This window comes from Pyricularia grisea, assembly GCF_004355905.1.
Source record: "Pyricularia grisea strain NI907 chromosome Unknown Pyricularia_grisea_NI907_Scaffold_4, whole genome shotgun sequence".
Taxonomy (NCBI): Eukaryota; Fungi; Ascomycota; class Sordariomycetes; order Magnaporthales; family Pyriculariaceae; genus Pyricularia; species Pyricularia grisea.
In genome coordinates this window covers 926,292-949,526 of record NW_022156718.1, presented here as the reverse complement: position 1 = coordinate 949,526, position 23,235 = coordinate 926,292, and the positions used below count along the sequence as shown (strand labels likewise).

Here is a 23,235-nt window from a genome sequence, read left to right as displayed (position 1 = left end):
AAAAAAAAAAAAAAAAAAAAAAAAAAAAAAAAAAAAAAAAAAAAAAAAACAATGGCAATGTCTAGTATCATAACATGTCGATAATGTCAATAATCAAAAACAAAGGCAACGAACTTCGGAAGAGCCCTCAAATACTATAGTACACGTGGAAAGAAACAATTGCCAAATGAGAGCCGAATATCGACGAGGAAGTGAGACAGGGAAAATAAAGTGGAGTAAATAGAAACATTAAGGGAAACTCCAGAAAAAAGAAAGAGGAAAAGAAAAAAAATCAAATCCTTCAACATGCTGGTAAGGAACGGGTAAGCCCATCAAGTTGCAAAGATCTTCGCTTCTGTCTTCAGCCTCTAATGAGTCAACGGGAGGATATCGGGCGGCAGGCAAGACGGCTGGCTGCGCAATGGTCGTGTGGAGCGAGCGACGGGAAAGTGGTCGATGAGCCCGGTTCACGTCTGGTAGGTGTTGCGCTACCCCACACACACTCGGTGTATGTGAAACCCACACCACCACCCACACCACCATCGAGGTACTACCGCAATACCGGTAGAGTCACGAGCAGACGGCTCAGGCTACCAGGAATGCAAAAAGTGACTGTTGCCTGTGAATGTCTGCATTGTGATCTTGGCTGCTCAGGGTTTGAACAGGCTGCCGTGAATTAGGAAATCAGTCCGTTTTGTATATATCGCTTTTTCGGGTTTCTCGGGAGGTAAGCTTTTGGGCGTCTTGGTCGGGATATTGTGATAATATTGGTGGGTAATAACATTGATGGGTATATAGAAAACTCCAAAGAAACAAAAAAAAAAAAAAAGTAACACATGGGTATCGTCAAATATGAAAAATAGAAATGTTGCAAAAGTCCGCCTAAGCTCTCGTCTTTGTTGCTTTTCTTGTTACAGCCTGGTTTCTGTAGCTTTCCAACGAGACATCATCCCTCCTAGTCGACTAGAGTTCATCCTGATCCTCTTAACGTAATAGTCTCTCGCTATAATTACTTGGATCCCTTTTGCCGAGGGATCGGGATGGGGTTGTACATCCCATTGTCCACATGGCGAGCATTCCAGTTATCTGCTGCGGCTTCCATGGTATGAGATCGAGGCGCTTGGTAGGTTGTGCCAGTAGAGGCCATTCTTGAGCCTCCTGTTGTTGCAGTCGTGGAGTAGTTACTCGTGCGAGGCAACATCTCATCCTCGATGTAAGGGGGCTCTCTTTCGACGCGGCTCATCCGCCGTTGACGTGTCGGCAGGGTGTGCTCAACGGTTTTGTTGTCTTCACGAACAAATCGTTGGCCAAGACGTGCCTTCTCCTCTTTTGCTTTCTCCTTTTCCTTTTTGCGATCGCTAGAGGATCCGGATGAGCCGCTTCGGATTTTCCCATCCATCGCAGTAAGTGCTGCGTTCCTTTCTTCTTTGTAGCGGACGCTTCTGGCCTGGGCTACCACGAGATCTTCTTCAGTTGCTTTGAGCTTGGCATCTCGTTGTTTTATTGTCTCGAGTAGACCAGCATTGTCTTTGCGGAGAGTCTCAATCTCCTTAGCAAGTCCCTTTTTCTCTTTGATGAGCTTGGCGATTTCATCGGTCAATTGGTCATTGGTGGCACGTTGTTTGCGAATAGTATCCATCTCAGGAGTTGGGGCCCTTTTGTTTGCCAGCTCGCTTTCGTATCGGGTGCAGCTGGCCTTGAGTTTCTCTTTCTCATCCCAGAGCTGTCTGTAGGCGTCCTGAAGGCCCTCCAGGTTGTGAAATTGAAGCCGGGAGTCAAACTCTGTGTAAATGCCGGGATTAGCCTGGCGGCCGGACGAGGAGCTGAAGCCGGAATCAGAGTAACGAGACGCACCGTGGTGTGAGCCTCTGGTGTGCCGTTCGCGTGATGACATCGTGGCGGTGATGTGTTGGGTTTGGCGCTCCAATATCAACAGATCAAAATTTTATATATGATAGTGAGATGAAGGCTGCCAATAATAGGCTTGAAGTATAAATTATGTGCGTCTTTAGGGTTAGCAGTCACAAAACGAGCGTGTCGTGTGAGAGCTAATAGAGAAGCGTTGTGGTTTTCTCCTTCAATTTATAGAAACAAAGAAAGAGGGAGAAGAGGCGTTAAATTGCTGCAGTGGTATGGAATGGGGGTGAGAGGGCAGTCTTGTAGTTTTGTATGTGTGGCAGCCGGAGGCAACCTCACAGGACTGAGGGTGGGATGAATTGAGCAGGGGGGTATGACGCCGACTCAGTGAGGGCGTGGCAGTGAAAGAAGCTATCCTCAAAGAGCTCAACTTCTTGGCAAGGCTGGCTAATCTGGTATGAAATGTGACTTGATGAGGCCCTTGACTGGTGTCGTCGACGGGAGACGGGGCAAAATTAAAGAAAAAAACAGAACAATATTATTGTCCTAAAGAGCTTTGAAATAAGCAGAAAACACAAAGAGAGAGCCTAGGCGGTGTTCTCGGATCAAATGATGCTGCCGCTGCAACGCTCAGGGAGGTACGGAAGCGAAATGTTGCCTTGCCAGAATGACAAAGCTTTCGGTTGAACCATTACCTTTTTTGTGTCTGCGCATTTTCTGAGCAGGCAGAAACAGAGATTATGACCAAGAGAGAACATGAAAGAAAAATTAGAATAGCGACTAGCTTGAAGAGAGAGGAGAAAAAAAAAAAGAAGAAAAAAAAAAGATGGTGTGTAGCAAGTGGTTGCCTTGCCCAAAATTGGACTCAGGACCGAGTCCCGGCAACACAAAAAAAAAAAAAAAAAAAAAAGGAACCATTCCACTGAACATGATTTGTCCAGGATCGATGGGTAAAAAGTGTACATTGTACATTGTACCTGGTTGTGGCTTGTTTGCAATTGCCAAATCAGGAAAGACTTGGCTACAGAGTAACAAAAGAAAAAATAACGCAAAGGAGAATTAAAAGACGGTCTCAATCAATTCAACGGCCCGGAACCTGGTGTCCGTGATGACCCTGCGTTGATAAAGTGAGTGACTTGGAGAAGAAGCAAAGGGGGGGAAATCTGGAGGAAATACCCTTAGCCAAACCTGTGGATACTCCGTACATGTCTCGACGTGCTTACAGGGGTACGCACACCGAGAAAAGCTGAAAAGTGTGAGGAGGGTGGGGTTATTTTTTACACAACGCGGAGGCCAGGTGCAGACTTGATGGTACGGAGCAGGGCAGTGAAGGTGTGAATGAAGCATCAACCAAAGAAATCCAGTTGCCTTCTTTTCTCTTCTTCGGCATCCAATTCCGCTTTATAAACCACAATCACTGCATCAACCTTACCGCCCTCGTTCGGATCTTGTCACCGTCTCGGTTGTGAATCCAATCCTCCATTGTAAACGCGACAAACACCACCACAATGACTGCCACTACATGGAATCTCGCTGGTGTTTTCAGGGGCGGCTCAGACTGCGTTTACAAATCTGTCACAAGCACCAACAGCATTTTGACAGGCCGCCCGGTCGCCAAGGGAGGGTTCGCGGCACAGGGCCGGTTCCTATTCATTTTCTACTTTAACCGCCCGCCACTAAAAACCGCACGCTGCGACGGGCTGCCTGTTTGGGTGATTGATGGATAAGCCGAGGCCAAGAACGTACAGTGGGCCTGACGATGCGACTCAATCGGCGCGGGACCTGGGTCGCTGCAAGTAGTCAATGTTGCGCTGCTCTGAAAAGGGAACCAAGGTAAAAAGAAGCAAAAGGAAAATATGACGCCGCTGTTGCTCATCCCCGCGGTCCAACCTGAGGCTCTGGTGGCATGTTCCCGGTCCCCTCATTCCATCCAACCGGGGCTTTGATTCGCCGCATATTATCCAACTCCCTCTTTTCACATTCAATTTTTTTCTGCCTGGTGTTTTCACCCTGCCTCCCTACCTAACCCATCATTCATTCGCTCATTCGCTCCTGTCGCGGCCACCCACACACTATTCAGCATGCCTCAGCTGTCGCGTTCTATGTGACTCATAATGGGAGTTCCCATGATCAGGAATCCTTCGGATTGTTATGGACCCTGAAATATGATTGATTTTTAACCATTCATCTTTTTGCTCAGGTTGCGCAACCTTTGAACCAGTTTTGTTTCCCGTGTCACTAATCACATCAATACATCCGCGAGGTATGTGGTCGGGCGCACCCGGGACAGGCTAGGTCAGGTAAGCTGCCAGGAACAAGAAAAGTTTGATTTGAGAATCCGCGGCGTAGCTATCCCAACACTTGGGAAACAGCCCAGTCCCCGTCCACATTTCTTTCCTGATCGTCAGCTAGAGGCAGCCTTTACAGTAAGCGAGCAAGGCGACCAACAAGCTTGATTATCAATACTGTCAATTTTGGGTGAGAACCTACCGAGGCAATATCCGCAGCACTACACTTCTCTTTTTTTTCCCCCTCCACCCTTTTTTTGGTCTCCATGGTGCTTGGAAGCCCGTCTGACGTGTCTCCTGCCCCGGCCGATCAACTCACCACAGTTGCATCCCGTATACTGCAGGAGGCCAGCCGTCATGCATAGAGCTACCTGAGAGGCCAGGCTGTGTAATGATTTGCATCATGAAAAGTTGGCTTGCATGGAGGCTGCAGAAGTTTACGGAGTAGAGCCTATGAGAGCCTCAAACTTGCCCTACATTTCCTGCATCTTTTTCTCCCCAAAGGCGCAGCTTGCAACGATGAAGAAGAAGAAAAAACCCCTGATTTTTTGATGCACCTACTATAATGGCGTCAGTGAGAATGGCGTCAGTGAACGTTTTTTTTTTTTTTTTTTTTTTTTTTTTTTTTTTTTTTTTTTTTTTTTTTTTTTTTTTTTTTTTCTTCAGGCCACTGTCCTATACAGTTTTAAGCAGATGCATGGTCCATGTCTTGGCTTATATGATAGCAATGCGACATGCGCCTTTCCCCCTGTTATGTAATAACTGAGCGGGCGCGTTTATTCCATTTCTCAATTTTCTAGACATATATACCTCTTCCGAGATTCGTTCTTGCATGTTGTTGTGAAATTGTTGTTCTTAAATCAAGGTCTTTCGCAAACGTTGTCAATGGTTCTGCTGACCGCATTTGCCACTCAGATTAACCGCCAGCAATACACCGACGGCCGAACTTTTCGGGAATAAGAGACGTTTTGACCGATCTAGATCTTGCCTCTTGGCTGTAGTCTTATCGACTATTGAGCCACCCGCATATGTTCTCCACACCAGTATTTAATTGTCAAATCCGCATCCATATCATAACCGAACATATCGCAATTCCCCTGTTTTTGAACTTTTGACTCACCAAGGCATACTATTTGGTCCCCACTCATTGTTTTTATTTTATTTTATTTTCCTTTATAAAGACCTCTTTCGGTCTGCCAAAAATCCCTTGGTTTAATGTGAATTCGGTTCTTCCTAATATCAACCGAAGATCTTGTCGCCAAGCCCTTCATCTTAACCAAAGACATTACCTTCACACCCATAGCCTAGACCGCCTCGGCCGCCAAGACTGCCCAGAACATCCCATCACACCCTCCAAAAAAAGCAGCAAAGAAAGAAAAAAATGAAGATCCTCCCATCCCTCACCCCCGACCTCACCGAGTGGGCTCTGAAACAGCCACTCTTTTACGTGGCATCGGCGCCGACGTACGGCCAGCACGTCAATGTATCCCCCAAGGGCTTGGCTTCGACGTCGCTGGCGATCCTGTCGCCGAACCGCATCGCCTACCTGGACCGCACCGGTTCCGGCTGCGAGACCATAGCCCACCTGTACGAGAACGGGCGCTTGACGGTCATGTTCAACTCGTTCGGCGCCGCGCCCCGCATCCTGCGGCTGTTTTGCCACGTCCGCGAGGTGGTCGAGCGCACCGACGAGGACAACTTTGCGGCCTGGCTCGAGCGGCTCGGCATGCCCTCCCGTCCCGACGGCGCCAGGTCCGTTATCGTCCTCGACGTCTTCAAGGTCACCACCAGCTGCGGCTTCGCCGTCCCCATGGTGAAGCGCCAGTTCTGGGACAAGGCCGAGGGCGGCGAGGCCGAGCTGGCCGTGTTTGAGGAACGGCCCACCCTGAACCAGTACGCCGCCAAGAAGGAGGAGCTCGGCAAGATCTTTGAGTACCAGATCCAGAACAACGTCGTGTCTCTGGACGGCCTGCCCGGGCTCAAGGGCGCGAGGAAGGCCCACCCCGACGCCAAGTTGGGACTGCTGCCCGGTCACGTCAGGGCTTACGCCGGGCGGGTGCTTTCGCAGCACGAGGGGATGGTCGTTGGGTTTTTGGCTGCGTTGCTGCTCTGGGTGTTGATGACGGCGGTCACCGGAGGCAGCTTTAAGCAGTTTGCTCTGGCAAAGTAACTTAATCGTCTGTTGTACCGGACTGGGCAACAGGAACTATGCAACTGCAGCGATGTGGCGAGTGGTCACTATGGGACTAAGATGCCTTTGCCGATTCACTGACGCGGACAAGTCGAAGGTTTGAAAAGATTCAACGACAGAAAAAAAACTATTTGCATATAAACAATAGTACATCTCTCTGGCCACTTTTACTCTTTTTTCCCTGCCAAGCGTCTACTTTCACCATGCCAGGGCGAACAACGTCCAGAAAAGAAAAACAAGATTTTCTTTTTTTTATTTTACTTTTTTGCAGGTTTTCTACAATATGTACATACCGGAGAAACTGGCTCTGCTTATCCCTCGACAGCAACCTCCCGTCCACAAGTCACCAGCAGTGCTCGGCGTCACCACCCCAATAGTCGGGGTCTTTGCCGCATTCCTGGGCTATCTCTGCTGGCGCGCGAAGAAGCGGCGACGCAGGCCGGGGCGTAGCCGCGATTCCGGGCCCATCGTGAGCGCCAACGGCTTCATCCTAGGCGACGTCTGGGACGACGGTGGAGGCTTCGACCCCGATCCGAGGAGGGGAGCCCGAGGCCCGTCTGCACCAGACACGTTTATCCGCAGCGATGTGTGGGATGACGGTGGAGGGTTCGACCCTGACCCGCGCAGAAGCAGAAACCCCGGCACCGAAATACTCCTAGACGACGTGTGGAACGACGGCGAGTCGGACGGGCACGTAGATGTGCACCCCGGCAGGCGCGACCGCCGGCACAGCACCAGACCCCGACGCCGCAGCACAGACGACAGCCACCGGCACCGCCACCGCAACAGGCCATCCCGCCGGCGGCGCAGCTCAAGCAATTACCGCCGGCGCAACGGGAGACACCGCCGGCGGCGCAGCACAGACGACTACGGCGGTGGGCACGGCGGCGATCGACATGAGAGGATCCAAGGGGACGTGTGGAACGACGGCGAGGAGAACGGGCACGTGGACCGCGCGCGGGGCGGGCGGGAGCCGTCCATCGCGCACAGCGTCACGGGCAACAGCCACGTGTTTGGCACCGACGACATTGACGACCGGAGCTTCCGGACCGCCACCGTGAGCGTCGACGAGCCCTCCGAGATGCCCACGTTTCCGGTGCGCGCTCACCTCCCCGGGGCGCCGGCCAACATGGGCGGTCGTGGAGTTGATGATGATTTGTTCAGTGAGGACGGCAGCGAGATGGGCGAGGCCGCTCAGAATCGGCTAGCCTTGGCGTTGAGGCGGGCTCTACATGGAGGTGCACCCATGCAATGATTGAGAAGGTTGCTGTAACTGTCGCTATGGTTTGAGGATTTATAATGTAGAATAGACGGATGTGTTGCGAGTCTTGTTGGGGAGCAAATCACAATGGTATCTGTTTGTGAAATTATAAGTTAGAAATAGCTCGCAATTTCGAGTCAGGGAATATCAGCAATAGAGCTACTCACCTACTTGGCTATGTAATCGGCGATAATCCGGCTTAAACTGTCGATATATACACCCTCGAGCGCTGGCGAACGTCTTACATGGCCCGAAAAAAAGGGTCATGCATCTACCAGCCCTCAGCAAACAGTGTCTTGGAAGATGTTTGTGACAGGCGATCCCAACGAACATTCTCGCTTGTTAAACTCGCCCTATGTTTACGCCTAACCTCATCTTCAAAGTGAGCCTCTGCGTAATCTCGCAAGATGCCAACCGCTCGCAAATGACATCGGGAAACTCCTCCAGGATCTTGTCGATGATGAAGTCGTTGTTGAAGTGAATGTCCCACAAAAGCTCGGTGGACAGCCCGGTATTGTAGGACCTGGCGAATGCGGTCTTTAAGGTTCTTCACGGCAGCTTCATGTTGTCAGTGGTCATAATCACACACTTAGATCTTCGTTGCCTGTCGTTCGAGTCGATCAGTCTTGTCGTCGACGATATCACCCAGGACATAGTCATCAGAAACCGAGTTAGCGATGGTGACTACGGTCCAGTGGGTTGTGTCAATGAAAAGCACGATCTCCAAGGTCATGGCCATGGTTTGAAATAGGCATGCAATGTCATCCACAAACTCGATTTTGTCAGCTGCTGGGATCATCGCGTCCGAGAAAGTGAGCTACACATATCCGGGAAACACTGTAAATGCTTGTCACGGTTGCGTATCAGTAACGCAGTCGTATGTGCTGGGTGTGGTATGAATCAATATCGGGGCTCTTTACATTCTAGGTCCTTGAAGATAGCCTCGCGAGCCAGCTCATCAATTGTCACCACAAACTCCATGCCCATCACCTCTTCAAAGATTTTTTTCCAGCAAAGACTTCTCCATAAGCAACACAGGGTCTAAGAACCAGCCATTGCCAGTCATAGGCAGTCAGTCTTTTCCGAGAGTTCTGTCGTTTTCGACAACGCAAAGGCGGTCGGATCGGGCATACTTGGTATATTCAATGCGTGAGGCAAATATGATACTGGAAAGGTGGTGTGAGTCTCATTCATCCCATGACCAAGCCGGTTGCTGTTGGCATGAGCATAATTGAAATATCATCTAACATGAGCAGTCTTCTCGGGCACCTGCCAGGTGCTTCGGCGGGAGGTTGCACGGGACATCCCAAAGTTAGAAGCGTAGGAAAGCGCAAATCCACCATCGCCTGCTACGTCCTAAAGCGGATTGTAGAAGTTTAGCATGTTCCAGACACTTCCCTGATCAAAGTGACCTTCGAAATGCAATGCAGAGTTGGCGTCTTGTTGACCATCGCCAGATCCAACGACATTGCCGACGGCTTGAGCATCACTTTCGGACACAGAGGTATCTGTCGGCCACCACGCTTGCGGCTGCTGCCAACCATCATGGCCACCTGTACTGCTGAAATCCAAGCCACCGCCAACCATCAAGTCATTGTAGAGAAGGTCGCTGGTAGCGGTAATAGGCTGTAACGCGGACCAGTCGAAGTTGTCAGGTAAAGACCACTCCTCCACGTCCTGAGCAAGTGCCTGAATGGGTTGTGGCCCTGGTCGATCTTCAGCTCCTACACTAGAGTCACGAGGGCGATGCGAGGTTTGTGGAGCGAGCCGTTCTTCTAGCGCCTTGGTATTGGGCACAGTATCCTTGCCGCATCCCAAGGAGGAAAGTGCTTCAGTGTCTGTTGATTTGTGCAACAGTTGGTCGGTACACTCAGATGGCCACGATCCAGCAAGGGTAAGCGATTTTCTCAGCCTCTGAAATATCGCTCTAAGGACCCCAACACCAGCCCTTGCAAGGTTGTTGGATTCAGACAGGGCTGAAAACCGCTCTACCGCGAATCGGAAGTGCTGAAGAGCGTCCGGGAGCAGATCCAGGTTATCCTTGGGGAAGACAATGTATAGGGTCGCAAGGAGGATGACAGCGTCAAAGGTCCCGAAGAAAATCGAAAAGCTATCGAACCATCAAAAGCGTTAGCAGGAGCTAAAAGAAGAAGAAGAAAAACGGATCAAGATATAAAAGAAAATATTAAAAAAAAAAAAAAAAGTCTAAAACTTACGCCCTGTACTGCTCGGGCTTCATGGCTGCAAACTGTATCTGCTGAGCACCCAGCATCTTGAGACACGCCTTGAGTGCCTCGATCCGGGATTGCGTTCTTGTAAAGACGTATTGTCGGTGTAAGACGATAAAGTTAAAAGCCGATACTTGCGGTAAAAGGGTACGCTGGGCACGCAGCCACCGACAATCAGGATGGTCGTCGAAAGAAGTATCTGGGTTCTCGAGGCGGAACTGAGGTGGTATCTCGTCTTCGAACCGCTCCAGGTCCTGATGCAGTTTATCAACACATGCAAAATTCCGTGGGTTCGTCCCTTTGGCTTCCAACTTCAGTATCTGACGGAGGTACACCATGGCTTTCAGTGCCCAAAGTATCCGTGTAAGCGGAGTAGGCGGATCATCGGCACTCCTTGGCTGTACCGGTGTTGACGAACGGTCCCTCGGCACTAGACAATCGACTGGCAGTGGAAGTTGAATCTCTTCACCTACCGAGGTCGGTCGACCCAGCACTGCGGCGGCGTGCGTGTCCCACAGGAACAAGACGTGCCAAAGGCGCCTACGATGCTGGATATGCCATTGATTTCTCAAAACAGCCGCGGTGGCAGCATGGGAGTCGCCGTCGTCAGCCGTCACAGCCTGGGGCTTTGGCTCGAGAGCCTCCCGGTGCAGACCAATCTCCTGAGCGTCGCGGATGACGCTGCCGATTGCATGCCACGCTTCGGTGACGAGGGCGCAGTATTTGAGGAAATTAGCACGTATGAAGCCGGCCTGTATCGTCGTTAATGACATTTGCCTCTTGCCGAGCAGCGACAAGATGGCGACGCCGGACTCGCTATAGTCCATGGCCAGGTCCACGGCTTTGATGCCGCTGACATCCTTGAGCGCCTTGTAGTGCGTGGCAAGGGGGCCCTCGGACGGTAGGAGCAGCAAGGCGACGGCGATTATCTGGAACAGAAGCGCGCCAAAAGGGCGCATCTCGGGCGTCAAGGCATATGGTCCAGATTTGTCGAGCAGGTTGAGATGGACGTCGTACCACTCGGCAAGTTGGTCTCGGAACAGGTCCGGCTCAAGCGGATAGTAGTTCGGGTTGAGCTCCTCCAGATATATTTCGGCCAGCCTCTCAACATGGTCGCGAGTAGGAAGCCGTCGAAGGATGCTCTTATACCGCTCGCGTATGCCGACGTCAGACACCCTCCGGTCTGAGTCTGCCGTGATCCGGGTCAGGTGGTCACCAGCGTCGCCTTGTTGCCCCGAGGCTGTGACCTTGTCAATTTTGAGGAGCAAGCCCAGGGTTGAAACACCATTAGAGCCAGCCGGTGTGGTGTTTGCATAACCAAAGTTTGCCTCCTTGCTTGGCGATGTTTCCACGAAGTCCACGTGCTCCAGATCACTGACTGAATCTTGGGGACTGGGCTCCTGCTTCTGTCTAGATTTACCGTCAAGTTTGACCTTCTTTGAGGTCGAAGGTGGTGCTGGCGGCGACTCGTAGCGGCACACATCCTGCTTGTTTCTCGATACACAATTGCTGCAAGGCGAATCTACACGATGGGAATCAACATCACACGAGCACCCTGTTTGGGTTGTTGACTGCTTCGTTGTCGTTGCAGGTGGCTATTATCTCACCTCTATCACACTATGATAAGTCCGTCAGCATAATCTTTTTTTCTTCTTCTTTTTTTTGCTTCTCTTTTCTTCTGGCTTGCTTCAATCCAATGGCTCCTGTGGTCTCTCTCCCCATCCTGGGCATAGTACGGTACATATACAAGGTAACCTAGGTAGGTAGATAGACATTCGGTTACGATCTACAGACCTTTTGCTTCCGCCTATGGCACTCCGTGCATGATATGACGACGCGTCTTCTCTTCTTCAACGGTCGCTGTTTTGGCGTTATTGAATCCGCTTTCGCTTCAGGTGTGTCAAAATCCGGGTCCTGTTGGGTCCCGTCGGACCGTGAACTGGATGTCAATCCATCCATTATCCGAACTTTTCGGATGATGTGGTGGGTGATAAAGCAAAGCGTGTTTTGCAATGGACCTCTGCAGTTGTTCTTTTTTGTTTTGTCTTTTCCTGCTTTTTTGGGTTTTCCTTGGCCTGGAACAATAAATTCTGAGCTCTTGACATCACTCTGCAAATTGAGTGCTGACGCCAGGCCACTAGCATCCATGTCTCTCGCCCAATCGCCTAGAAAAAGGAAACAAACGAGATTATGTCATCATTTGTAGCCAAGGGTTTTTTGCTCTGGCTGGGGGAAAGCGGGGGGAAGGAACATTATACAAGGTTGCAAGCATTATAAAGTGAAAAAAGAAACAAAAAAAGAATATAGTAGTATGCATTGATCGATAAACTTTACGGTTCAGATGTAATAGAAATATCCATGATGAAAGGTTTCAAATAAATCATTTTTTTTCCACTGCGTACAGACTAAACGCCCAACGCCGTGAATTATGTAGGTATGCTTTTCTCACAAAACAGCCAATCTGCTCAAAAATCTCCTGCCTGTGTGTATTTTCGCCAACCCCCCCCCCCCCGCTTTGACTCCCTGTTTGGATCTATATGTGACATGATTCCAAACGGTTTTGTTTTGCTGCCTTGCTCGTCTTTACATGTGCCTAAAATAGGCCGGCCCTCCCAAAGCAAAGACCCAAATTTTGGAATCTCTGGCCATACTTGCGTCGTCTTAATTCTCGGGAGAAAAAAAAAAAAAACAAGACCCGACCCCGCTCACTGACGCACACGTTCTTGATATGCGGACCATGCCTTGCGCCTATACCTCTCAGCCTCTGATTGGGGGTCGTCAGCCTTAATGATGCCCCTTCCCACAATGACAATGTCGGTGCCAAGCCCAATCAGCTTCGCAGGCGTGTTGTACTGCTGGCCCAGCCCGTCGCCCTCGAGCGGGCCGTTCTCCTCTTCGCCCTGCGGCGGCAATTTGCAGCCCGGCGTCATGGTGATGAAGTCATCGTCGGCTTCGCTGTTGAGGCCTTCCTGGGCAACGAACCCCATGACGAACCTCCTGTTCTCCCGCGCAGCCTCGACGCACGCCGCCGTGTAGTCGGGCGTCATCAGGCATCCCTTGCTAGACATCTGGGCCAGGATTAGCAGGCCGCGCTCCAGCGGGGCCTCCTCGATGCCGGGAAAGACGAGATCGTCGACACCCTCGCCCGACATGCTCTTGGAGAGCCGTGGTGAGTCTGCCGGCTCGAAAGACTGCGTCACCGTCGTTATCGACACGATGCTGCCCTTGCGCCCGTCCGAGTCCCTCCCGTACACGGATGGAGGCGGCCCACCGCCGCTACTGCTGCTCCCCGCGATCGGCGGGCTCGTCATGCTGCTGCTGCCGCCGCCGACACCGGCGCCGTTGCCATCCTCGTCGTCCTCGAAGCTGTCCGACAGCGGGGTGCCGACAGACACCGAGGTCCTGACCTCGTACTTGATGCGCTCGCGCCACTGGGCGGCGGCCTCGGCCAGGGCGCGCACGCTGTCCTTGCCGGCGTGGATGTTGATGTTTGTGATGTGGGCCCACTCGATGATGCGTGCGGTGCCGGCGGTGTACTGCATCTGGACCGTCTTGCCGATATCGGCGAATTTGCGGTCCTCAAAAATCAGGAAGCCGTACCGCCGCGCCAGCGCCGCGAGCTTGGCACCCGTCCCCGTCTTGGGGCTGTAGTCCCACCCGGAGATGAGGTCGTAGTGAGTCTTGAGCACAACAATCGACGGGCCAGCCTTTTCGGCCAGGTAGATGAGCTCTCGGGCGGTCGTCACGTCGGCGCTGAGGCATAGGTTCGACTGCTTGAGCTCCATGAGCCGGAGTAGGTAGGAAGACAGTGGATGGCTGGCCGACTGGGCCCGCGTGCCGAACGGCATCTTGAGTGTCGGGTGCTGCTGATTAGCCATGATTTGCAGCGGGCTACTCGCTCAGAGGGTGGCGGGTGTAGGATAGCGTAGAGTATCGTATCGTATCGATCGGTCTTTTGTCGAGGCAAACGAGCTCCAGAGATTGGCAAGGATCTGTTGATGGGGATTTTACGGGTCAGGACCGGTGTTTGCAAGGCGCAGGTGTGGGTGGTCCTTTTGTAGTGTGTGATCCGTATACTACTGCCCAGGTAGTGACCGAATTTACAAAGAAAAAAAAAAAAAGGAAAAAGAAAAAAAAAAGATCGTCAGGGTTGGAGAAAGTCCTAGTGCAGGGGGGGCTCCTCTGGGCGGGTTAGCTTTGCTGGTCTTTGTAGTGGAGTGTTGGTGGTCGAGAATACCGTCGTTGCTGTTTGCATGTGGGTGGGGAGCTAATGTGTTTTACGTCGTGTGTGAGGGGGAGGAATCAAATCGGGGCCTTCTCACCGTATTTAGTGGGGGACTAATGATTCGAGGTATTCCCTGTTATATATCTTTTTTTTCTTTTCCCCCCCTCTTTCTTAACCACTTCTTCTGTCTGGCTTTATTTTTCTCCTTTCGTCCATGTTTTGTTATTTGTCTTTTCTCATGTTTATTTTTCCGGGCGCTGGACTATGAGGGGGGTGCAATTATGCACTTGCTTGATTCAGTTTGTTTTTGATGAGTATTAGCTTGGGTTAATGTCGAGGAGGTGTCAAGTCAATTTTGGTTCCAAACCAACCAAAGTATTTTTGCCGTCCGTGCCAAGAACGATCATGGCGACAAACGTAAGAAGAAGATGAAGAAGAAGAAGAAAAAACAAATAATAGACTCATAAGAAGAGTCGGTTGTCAGGTTCCGCTTCCATGCTTTCTAAAAAGAAAAACTTCGAATTCTAAACCATCTGCGGAGCAAAAACTTAGGTATGTTACACCCGCAAAGCTACCAGGTACACTACAAGCTATACCATAGTATACAGTCGTTGAGCGGGGCAGGGGTACCTGCCATGCCTTTAGTTACCAGGTACCGACCGACCTCTACTTGGTGCGGAGATACAGCATCAAGGTACCTTACTCCATTACCTTTATTTTACCTACCACGTTTGTACTGTGAAGCTGCTTGGGGGGGTTTAAAATTGGCCTTGTTCACCATGCTTCCATCCCTAATATAGACAGAGTCGTCTGCTCTCGCGTGGCAAGTTCATGACATTCATGCGAGAAGCCATCTCAATACCGGACGGAAACTGGATGATCGGCCTTCCAATCACACCGAACAGCCACCTACCTCCCCCCTACCTCCCTGCCTCTGCCCGCCTATGTTTGCATCCCTAGATTAGGTGCCCAAGGTAGGTTCCATTGGTACCGTTCCATGTTCCATGGTAGCTAGCTGATAGCTAGCTCGCTCGTGTACAGGACAGTACCGAGCTGCCATGTCACAATCTAGTCTAGACTAGATTGCGCATCCCTCATCCAGTGACATCTCTCCAATGTAATTGTATACCTTCTTAGTTACTCAGCTACTTTGTTTTATTTTGCCTTCATATCCCGATGTTTGACATTTACTTTCTAGATAACAGAGCCAACCCAACAGAACAAGGTCCCTTATCAAAAATTTGGGTCAAACCCCGAGAGGTGCGTACCCATCGGCCGGTCGAAGCAGTAAATATTTTGACATCTTTTATGTGAAGGGCGACAAGGTTGACATATGGTAGATATGCATGCACCTTCGCACGTGGCACTCATGGCGCTGATTCAGGGTAAAAGTGACGAGGATATCCTGTCAAGAAGGAAAAAAGAAAGGTGAGAAGGGAAAGCGTCCCGGTGTCGTAAAAAGTATCAGGAAAAATGTTCTAGGTCATTCTCTGAGCTTTCCTCATTAGCCTCCTCAGGAATGCATGGAGTATCGAGGGGTCATGAGGTAGGTAGGTATTCCACCTTTGTGCCGGCCCCTTTGCTTCCATTAACAAGTTCTAGCACCCGAACGGCAGGCAGGAGTTTCCCAAATGTCCCAGCTGGAACCCGGAGGCTCAAGCCGTTATGCGACGACATAACTCATCACTAGTCTCCCGTACTGGATTTGCAAATCCCCCTCCCTGCAATATGGCTTTATTCGCGGTGCAACAAAGAAAGGAGGAAACAATATGTTACCGAGTATCAGTCGCCTTTAACGGCCCCACCAACGATCCGATCTACAAGGGTCAATAAGCGAAACTAGACTACGGTAGGTAGGTACAAGGGGGTTAGCGTGAAGCCAAATGTCCGTCTCTTTTTTTTCTTTTTTTTTTTTTTTTTTTTTTTCTCAAAAAGTTTCCAATCCTCTTTCAGCCGGGGATATACGAGATACGACTTACGCAGTCTAAAAGTATAAAGGTTCCAGGGAACTGGGAGGAAAAAAAAAAGCCGCGCAAAAAGAAAAGAAAAAGAAATCAGAAGCTGTCAAAGTGCCAGCTCCGGTCTGTCTATCGCTTCAGCCCCATGCCAGACATTACTCGTACCAATCCGTGCTGAAAATGCCCGAGATCCCAAAACAAACGCATCCCTTGCAGCTATCGTGAATTCTGCTTGCATTATACCCCGTATCCTTTCTCGCTGTTATAACTGCTTCCTTGAGTTCCAAAGGTATCATGAGATGCGAATCCCTCGATTACTGTGATGTCAGCAACTCGTTTAAGGGTTTTTTTTTTTTTAGTCGCCCTCTTTCTTCGTCCTTCTCTCGGGCTTCTGAAGCTTTCAACTGAAACGTAGGCCAGAAAGAGAGGGTGATAGGTACCTTTGGTATGTAGGTATATATCTGTTGGGCCATTGGCAAACCCACAGTATAGACATCCTTCTCGCCATGCCGTCATGACAATCCCTTTTTGAGCCAACTCAAATCTCCCAGGTACCCTACGCAACTTTATACTACGTATGGGAGGTGTCATTCAGGGTTTCTTTTTCTTTGCGGCCAGGCCACTCCGATACAGTAATGCAATGGGCAATACGCAGCAGTAGCAGTCTAAGCAGAAAAGCGTATTCAGCACGAAAAAAAAAAAAAAAGTCGTCCCAGCTCTGTTCCAGCTCATCCGGGCCTTGCCACGTGCGGTTCATCTTGCGATGGAATCCCCCATTCTCTAAACATGGTCATGCTTTTCCCTTTGGGGGGCTGCCCTGTTGGAATTAGGGTCTTTTTTTGTTTCCTCTCCCCACCCACCTTGCCACCTCTTTCCTCCCCCCTCGGGACCACATGGTCATTGCATGGGTGTACCGTTCGTTCGTTTTGATTACCGATTCTGGCAGCTTGCATGCACCTTGTTTGGCATGTGCCTACTGTTGTCCAAGGGTGGAAGTCAAAGTTGAAGAGACAGACAAGGAAAAGAAAGGTTCTGTCACTCTCAGATGAATTTTCCGCTTGGAGCCCCCAGTAACTTGGGACAAGCTCAATAGAAACCCCTGCCCCCCCCCCCCCGAAAAAAAAACACCGAACGTTCAAGCTTACCTCTCTTGTTTACCTTTCAACCCTTTTTTGCCGGATTGCCGGTTACGTAGGTTACCGCGTTAAGCTCCGGTGGTTGGTTCCGGCAGATCTTCAATAGTAAGGCGCGAAAAGAAGCGCGAAATCAGTCTCTGAAGGGTGCCCTCGTCAACGTGTTGACACTTTCAGGATGTCAGAACCTAACTGAGCCCCAATAACTTAGTAATGACATCAATGAATTACATCAGCGGAGAAATGGTTGATTTGTTCAAGTTACTTTGGACTTTTGATCCACAATGGAACACTTTAACCGGTTCAACTTGATTGACATCAGGAAGAAAACCTTAGTCAGTCATCTAATTTCGTCTCGAAATTGTGACTCTTGCCTTTTAAGGGCAACGTTTTATCAAAAACTTTTTTTTTTCTTTTTTTTTCTTTGTCATTAACTTCGATTGGGTAAGTAAAAGAGGTAGGTAGGTATACGTAAGTTAGGGTGAAGATGTTTTCTTTCAACCTTCTGGCGTCCAGTCCCAGCTTTTCGCCGTAAAGAGCTCTCTGGCCATCCGATCACTTGCCATTGCGCCTTCGAAGCGTAAACGCTGGTCACCGGCCACAGACCTGGTGTACCGAAACACGTTGCCGTCGTCTTTGCCTTCTGCATCCTCGGCAGAATGCATCCAGGAGGTCGCCGCCCGATTCTTTTTCCATGCACTCCTGGGTATCGATATAACATTTGAAGACAGCATTGACTTTATGTATTCGACGATGGGGAGTATCTTGATCCGCAGGCCGCACTATGCAACCATGATGTGAGCCCTCCCCTCCGAGTTGAGACCACCTCCACCGACGCCAGTTTTGGGGGCGAGTGCGGGTGGGCCCAGACTTACGTTTGTATGATTTCGGTCGATTTGATAGCTTGTAACCTGAGAAAGGAGCGATATGATGTGTCCTATGTCGGTGGTTGCAAAATCCTCAATGGTGCCTAGGGACGCAGAGGAGAAGTCGACAAAGAAGAGTAGTTTCTTGTGCGCCAGGAATTTCACCATCTGCCCGAGTTGAAACGAGTCGCATGCCGGACTGGAGTCGTATCCGAGTCTGCAGACCTGCGTGCGGGACGAGTAGAGTGAGAGAAAGTGTCTTTGGACCGAGGCCAGAGTATCAAGGATGCGTTCTCTGCGAAGTTGAAGTTCATCTTGGAAGAAGAAAAAGTAAATATTTTGTCAGCTGAGTGACCAGAATAAACTCATGTATTTGTTAAATGTCGAGTCTTTTTTTTTTTTTTTTTTTTTTTTTTTTTTTTTTTTTTTTTTTTTTTTTTTTTTTTTTTTTGCTCAACCAGCTGGCCTTACGTTCAAGATCATCCGGTAAATCCCACCAAGAAGGTAGGTTTTCTTCGTAGCCATCGTCGTCATGGTCCGCATTGGCCTGTACCCAGCGTTTTGAGCCATACATGATCAACTCGCGCGTAGCAGCGTGCAGTTTTAGAGGCTGATCCAACAGCCAAGCGGCGAGGATGCGCTGCCGGAGAACGTCCTCATTCTCCAGCCGCGGGCCTCCGATGCCGTTCTCGTCATCACGGCCTCCGGCTTTTATCCTGGAAGCCGGCCACTTGAACTTGAGCTCCGAAGACAGGTAACGCGACACTGGTGTGACGCAATCAAAGCGGTCGGCCAGGACGGCCAACGTCACGACATACAGCATGGTCGGCGGCTTGGTCGTCGCCTGCGCCCCGTGCAGGATCCGCAGCAGATCCGCAAACACGCTGTGGCGGTGGGCGGACCGGGTGGCATCGTCATCGTCGGTGATCTCGACGGTCGGTAGGTCCTCGACTTCGTCCACGTCGGCCGGCTTGACTCCCCGCAGCGTCAAGGCTTCCAGGGCATCCGCGACCTGGCGTGCCTCGGTGAACGGACCAGCCTCGTCCAAGAGGGCGCGAAAATACTCGGAGTGTTTTTTGAGCAAACCCAGATCCGCCCGATAAGAGTACGTGACCTTGGGACTTTGAAGCGGCACGGGCTGCTGCTGCTGCGCGGCCGAAGCTGGCGGTCGCTGGCCGGGTCTGGGTTGAAGGGATCTTTTCGCTGCTCTGATTGCCTCCTTTGACGTTAAGAAAGTGACCCGTAAGACAATGTCTCCTTTTGGAGCGATTTTGAAGATGCCGTCATCATGGGGCGGCTCCGGGCCATTTCCGTGGTTTGTGGTTGCTATGTTTGTTGATTTGGATGACGGACGGGCACCTGCTGGCGCCATCTGGGATTCAAATCGGGTGCTGCTAGTCGGTCTCAACAACAACAGGAAAAAAAAAAAAAAGGAAAAAAAAAGGCTTATCCACACAAATTTCGATTAAATCGCCCAGCAATAGCTATGGTTTTGAATGGGTTTGGGTAAAATTGGATACACATTCACCTTCCGTGGCAATGTTGTTGAGTAGCGTGTCATAAAAGCGAACCGGGAATTCGCCCTTGACTTAAAATGCCCCCGCCAAAATAGGGCGAATCACCAATATCCATCATCAGTGGCTTGCAGGTTGTTGATTTGGAGCAGACACAAGAACACCAGCAACACCAACAACAACAACAACAACAACACCTCGTCTCCACATTATACGCGTAGGTACAGATAGCACCTGGTGGCGCAGAAGTATTAGTTAAAGATCTGGAAACAAAAAAAAATGGGCAATCTGTCATACCAGAACTGGAATCATCAATAACACCTAGGCAGGTACGTACTTTTTATTTTTTTAAATTTTTTTAGGGAGTATCCGACACCATGCTGGATAACAGTCACAGTAAACAAGACTCCCCAAAAAAACGAAACCCGACTTAATCAGTGTCATAGCTGCATACAGACAAATTACAACTCAAGCAGTCCCTTGTTCATTTTAGATGCCCAGAGGATCATCTCGGCTTGAAACAAGCTTGCGACTATTCTAGTGCTGTATTTACTGTAAATGAATCCCACAGATCAGTGCCTTCCTTATCTATGATAAATAATGAACGCACACCTGGCTAATTCCATAGACTAGACTCCATACTACTGCTATGCTACATTACTCGAACGACTGGTCGTATAAACAAACATGACCCAACTAACTACCTCTTTTGCAAGGTTCTTCGCGCGGCCTCCGTGGAACATAGCAGACTGCATAGCCACGGAGACTCCATGTAAGGCTTTATAAATAGACCAAGCAGGGCATCCCAAATTTCGCCGAAATTTCTGCATTTTCATGCTCCTGGGAAATCTCCCGGGACAAATAAACTGCGGTCTCAATCTTGGAAAGATTTACCTAGTAATGACTGATGTTACTGTACCTTTGCAGGGCAATCCAGTCTCGTAGCTAACGATATGTCTCCTACTTTCAGGTATAGTCCATAGTCTAGGGAAGTGTAATGCCCCGGTAACGCATGAGTGGACAAGTATTTCAACTACTTATTAGGCTAAATATAACAATTGGTGACGCCGAACATCCATCAAGGGGCAGCATCTAGGTATTTCCTGCCAGAAAAGAGAGTTTTAAAAACTAAGTTCTGTTAGGGTTAATCTAGACAATTATATTTAGCAACAAATAACTGCAATGTCGGGTTTTCCACCACTATATAAACACTCAATTGGGCACCAGGAAAATCGAGTCCTTAATAGCATCACTTTCAACCTTCAGTAAACCCATCAAGTTTCTACCTTACTAAAATAATTTCTTTTTAATAGAAAATTCCAAGATGAAGCCTGCTTCCTTTTTCACCTCGGCTTTCGCCGTTTTGGCATTTGCACCGAGCAACGTTTTTGCTGACCGGTGCTATATCGCAATAATGGGGCGAGGTCCTCCTGACAATAAATACCGTGTCGTGGTTTCAGCTGTTGAACCACCGGAGAGCTATACGACACTTATTCTCAAGCATTTAGACGAAGATTATGAAATCGATATTGAAATAGGCGATGATTGCGTGGCATGGTACAACAACCCGGGTTATGTTCGATCGATATTCATACCCAATGATTATATCGGAATTGCAGGGTACTTTAGGGGGGAAGGTGCGCTGATAAAATATAAGAGGTATTAATAGAGGAAATTACTTGGGGGCTATGCGTTGTGGGCCTAGTCTCAGGGCTTATCCCTGAACGCGAGCTCCATTAATTGAGCCGTGGCTTAATTCGTGGCTTTGCTTGTACCTGTGGGTCCAACCAAAGATCACTCTGGTTCAGGTCTGAGGACAATTTGTTCATTTTCGTCGCAAGTGGAGGTGATTTCGCCAATTCGGCGACCGACACTCCGTTATAATTAATTAAATAAAAATCGTAAAAATAAACGGTTTGTACGTTGGATATAGCAATTAACGAAATAATTAATAACGATTTAATTTATATTTTTAATCGTTATATTGGTCGAATTGGGATATGGGTGGCCTTAATTCGCAGGTGGAGGTTGGGTTTTTAAAAAAAATTGGAATTTTTTGATTTTTTTTAATTATAATTTTATTTTTAAATAGAATTTAAAAAAATTTGTACGGGGGGGGGGTGGTATATACGTATATACTATATATATAAATTTTTATTAATATATTATATAATATAAGGTATTAAATATTCGAATAGGTAAAATATTAAATATTTTTAATATATTTTGTAATCGAAACGGGTTTATAATTTTACCAATTTTAACGATATTAACACTAAAATTTTAACGATTAAATAACCGGTATAAACAAATGGCCGCGTTAAAATAATTTATAAATATTGTTAAAATTACACATTTTATATATAAATTTAATAAAATTACATATTTTTATATTTTATTTTATATTTATTTTAATTTAAATAAAAGAATAAACATTATTTTATTATTATATATAATTAAAATAAAAGTTTATAATATTAAATTTTCGTTTTATAAAACCTTTTATTTACAAATATATTAATTATTAAATATTTATATAAAATATTAAATTTAACGTATATTTATATAAATAATAAATTAACGAACGATAATTTGGAAAAATAAATTATATATAAGTGTTAATATAATTATAATTATTATTATATAAAAATAAAAGGTTTATATATATTATTATATATATATATAAATTTTTAAATAGGGCGTTAAAAATAATAATATTATTATTTAATTTTATTTTTATTTGTATATAGCGTATATAAATATAAACTTTTTACTTTTAAAAAGCCCCGATTTTAAGCTTTATACCGATATTTTTATTATATTTATACTATTTTTATTTAATTAAATATTCGTTAATAAAAAATACACAGTTAAAAAACTGTATCGCCGTTACGCATACAGTGCCTGTACAGTGCATATACTGTGCGATAACCTCCACTTGCGGCGATAATCGACAACATGTATTCAAACTAGAACGGGCGCGATTTTTTTGGCCAATTTGATTGGCCGAAAAGCCGTGTGGCTAAAAGGTACATGGAGCGCCCGGTCCACCCTGCAACGCAGGGGGGTCTAGTCTGAGCACTGAGACTAATCTATTTACTATTCCAACACGTGATTAAAGCCCAGCCCAAATAATGTACATCAAGAACTGCTTGCCCAAATCATATACACAGTTTTATGGAAGAACAAAAAAGAAGCCACCTTTTCTTTCCCCCTCCCACCGCGATGGCGCCAAGGTTGTCACCTCACATCACCCACATATTGACCACAAGCTCTCAAAAGGTACTAGGATAACGAGTCGGGAGGGTTCGCACAAATCAATGGCCGGTCGTGCTGCTCACCGCCAACCGGAAACCTGGCTTCGGATTCCCGCCGCCTCTGGCATGGCCGCCGGCGCTGGGATTGTGGGCTCGTGGGTGACCAAGACTGAATAGTCTTCGAACAACGAGAATCATATTCTCCATGTTCTAGTCGAGGCCTGATACTCATGAAGTAAACCAAGAAGATGCATCCGGGGTTGGATGGCTGATTTTGGCGTCCATAATTCCCCACCAGTCCACAGTTGTTGTCGGCGTTTGTCGACAATTTGCACCTGAAAGCCGAGCCCGACCGGAAATAAGACTCGATTACCTGTAGAAGATGTGTAGTTAGTAAAGACAACAGAAAGTCGATAATGGAGTGGTTGCGTTTGTTTTAGAGCTACTTCTGTCAGTTTTCGTAGTGTCTCAACTTCAG

The 23,235-nt window shown here is 48.3% G+C and overlaps 7 protein-coding genes across 7 annotated transcripts; 2 read left to right on the top strand and 5 right to left on the bottom strand.

Annotated features, from left to right (window-relative positions):
- Positions 1-988: 988 nt before the first annotated feature.
- Positions 989-1,873, bottom strand: PgNI_07017 (uncharacterized protein; the record flags this gene model as incomplete). The annotated part of the gene is made up of 1 exon (XM_031127035.1): positions 989-1,873. The coding sequence occupies one exon, from the start codon at positions 1,871-1,873 to the stop codon at positions 989-991; it is 885 nt and encodes a 294-aa protein (XP_030980841.1).
- Positions 1,874-5,505: 3,632 nt separating this feature from the next.
- On the top strand, positions 5,506-6,294 carry PgNI_07016 (uncharacterized protein; the record flags this gene model as incomplete). The annotated part of the gene is made up of 1 exon (XM_031127034.1): positions 5,506-6,294. The coding sequence occupies one exon, from the start codon at positions 5,506-5,508 to the stop codon at positions 6,292-6,294; it is 789 nt and encodes a 262-aa protein (XP_030980815.1).
- A 304-nt stretch (positions 6,295-6,598) lies between these two features.
- PgNI_07015 (uncharacterized protein) lies at positions 6,599-7,570 on the top strand (the record flags this gene model as incomplete). Its single annotated transcript, XM_031127033.1, has 1 exon — positions 6,599-7,570. The coding sequence occupies one exon, from the start codon at positions 6,599-6,601 to the stop codon at positions 7,568-7,570; it is 972 nt and encodes a 323-aa protein (XP_030980812.1).
- A 673-nt stretch (positions 7,571-8,243) lies between these two features.
- Positions 8,244-13,682, bottom strand: PgNI_07014 (uncharacterized protein; the record flags this gene model as incomplete). Its single annotated transcript, XM_031127032.1, has 6 exons — positions 8,244-8,413; positions 8,497-8,617; positions 8,710-9,686; positions 9,793-11,326; positions 11,412-11,421; positions 12,522-13,682. 4 exons carry the CDS (start codon positions 13,680-13,682, stop codon positions 8,933-8,935), a joined length of 3,459 nt encoding a protein of 1,152 aa, XP_030981459.1. The 3' UTR covers positions 8,244-8,413; positions 8,497-8,617; positions 8,710-8,932.
- Positions 13,683-13,943: 261 nt separating this feature from the next.
- On the bottom strand, positions 13,944-14,512 carry PgNI_07013 (uncharacterized protein). The gene is made up of 3 exons (XM_031127031.1): positions 14,401-14,512; positions 14,127-14,315; positions 13,944-13,986 (listed from the first exon to the last, which is right to left on the bottom strand). The coding sequence occupies exons 1-2, from the start codon at positions 14,492-14,494 to the stop codon at positions 14,272-14,274; spliced, it is 138 nt and encodes a 45-aa protein (XP_030980808.1). The 5' UTR covers positions 14,495-14,512; the 3' UTR covers positions 13,944-13,986; positions 14,127-14,271.
- A 1,602-nt stretch (positions 14,513-16,114) lies between these two features.
- On the bottom strand, positions 16,115-16,620 carry PgNI_07012 (uncharacterized protein). Its single transcript, XM_031127030.1, has 2 exons — positions 16,428-16,620; positions 16,115-16,296 (listed from the first exon to the last, which is right to left on the bottom strand). Exons 1-2 carry the CDS (start codon positions 16,493-16,495, stop codon positions 16,143-16,145), a joined length of 222 nt encoding a protein of 73 aa, XP_030980810.1. The 5' UTR covers positions 16,496-16,620; the 3' UTR covers positions 16,115-16,142.
- An 890-nt stretch (positions 16,621-17,510) lies between these two features.
- Positions 17,511-19,444, bottom strand: PgNI_07011 (uncharacterized protein). The gene is made up of 3 exons (XM_031127029.1): positions 18,458-19,444; positions 17,996-18,300; positions 17,511-17,902 (listed from the first exon to the last, which is right to left on the bottom strand). The coding sequence occupies exons 1-3, from the start codon at positions 19,356-19,358 to the stop codon at positions 17,618-17,620; spliced, it is 1,491 nt and encodes a 496-aa protein (XP_030980804.1). The 5' UTR covers positions 19,359-19,444; the 3' UTR covers positions 17,511-17,617.
- Positions 19,445-23,235: the final 3,791 nt, after the last annotated feature.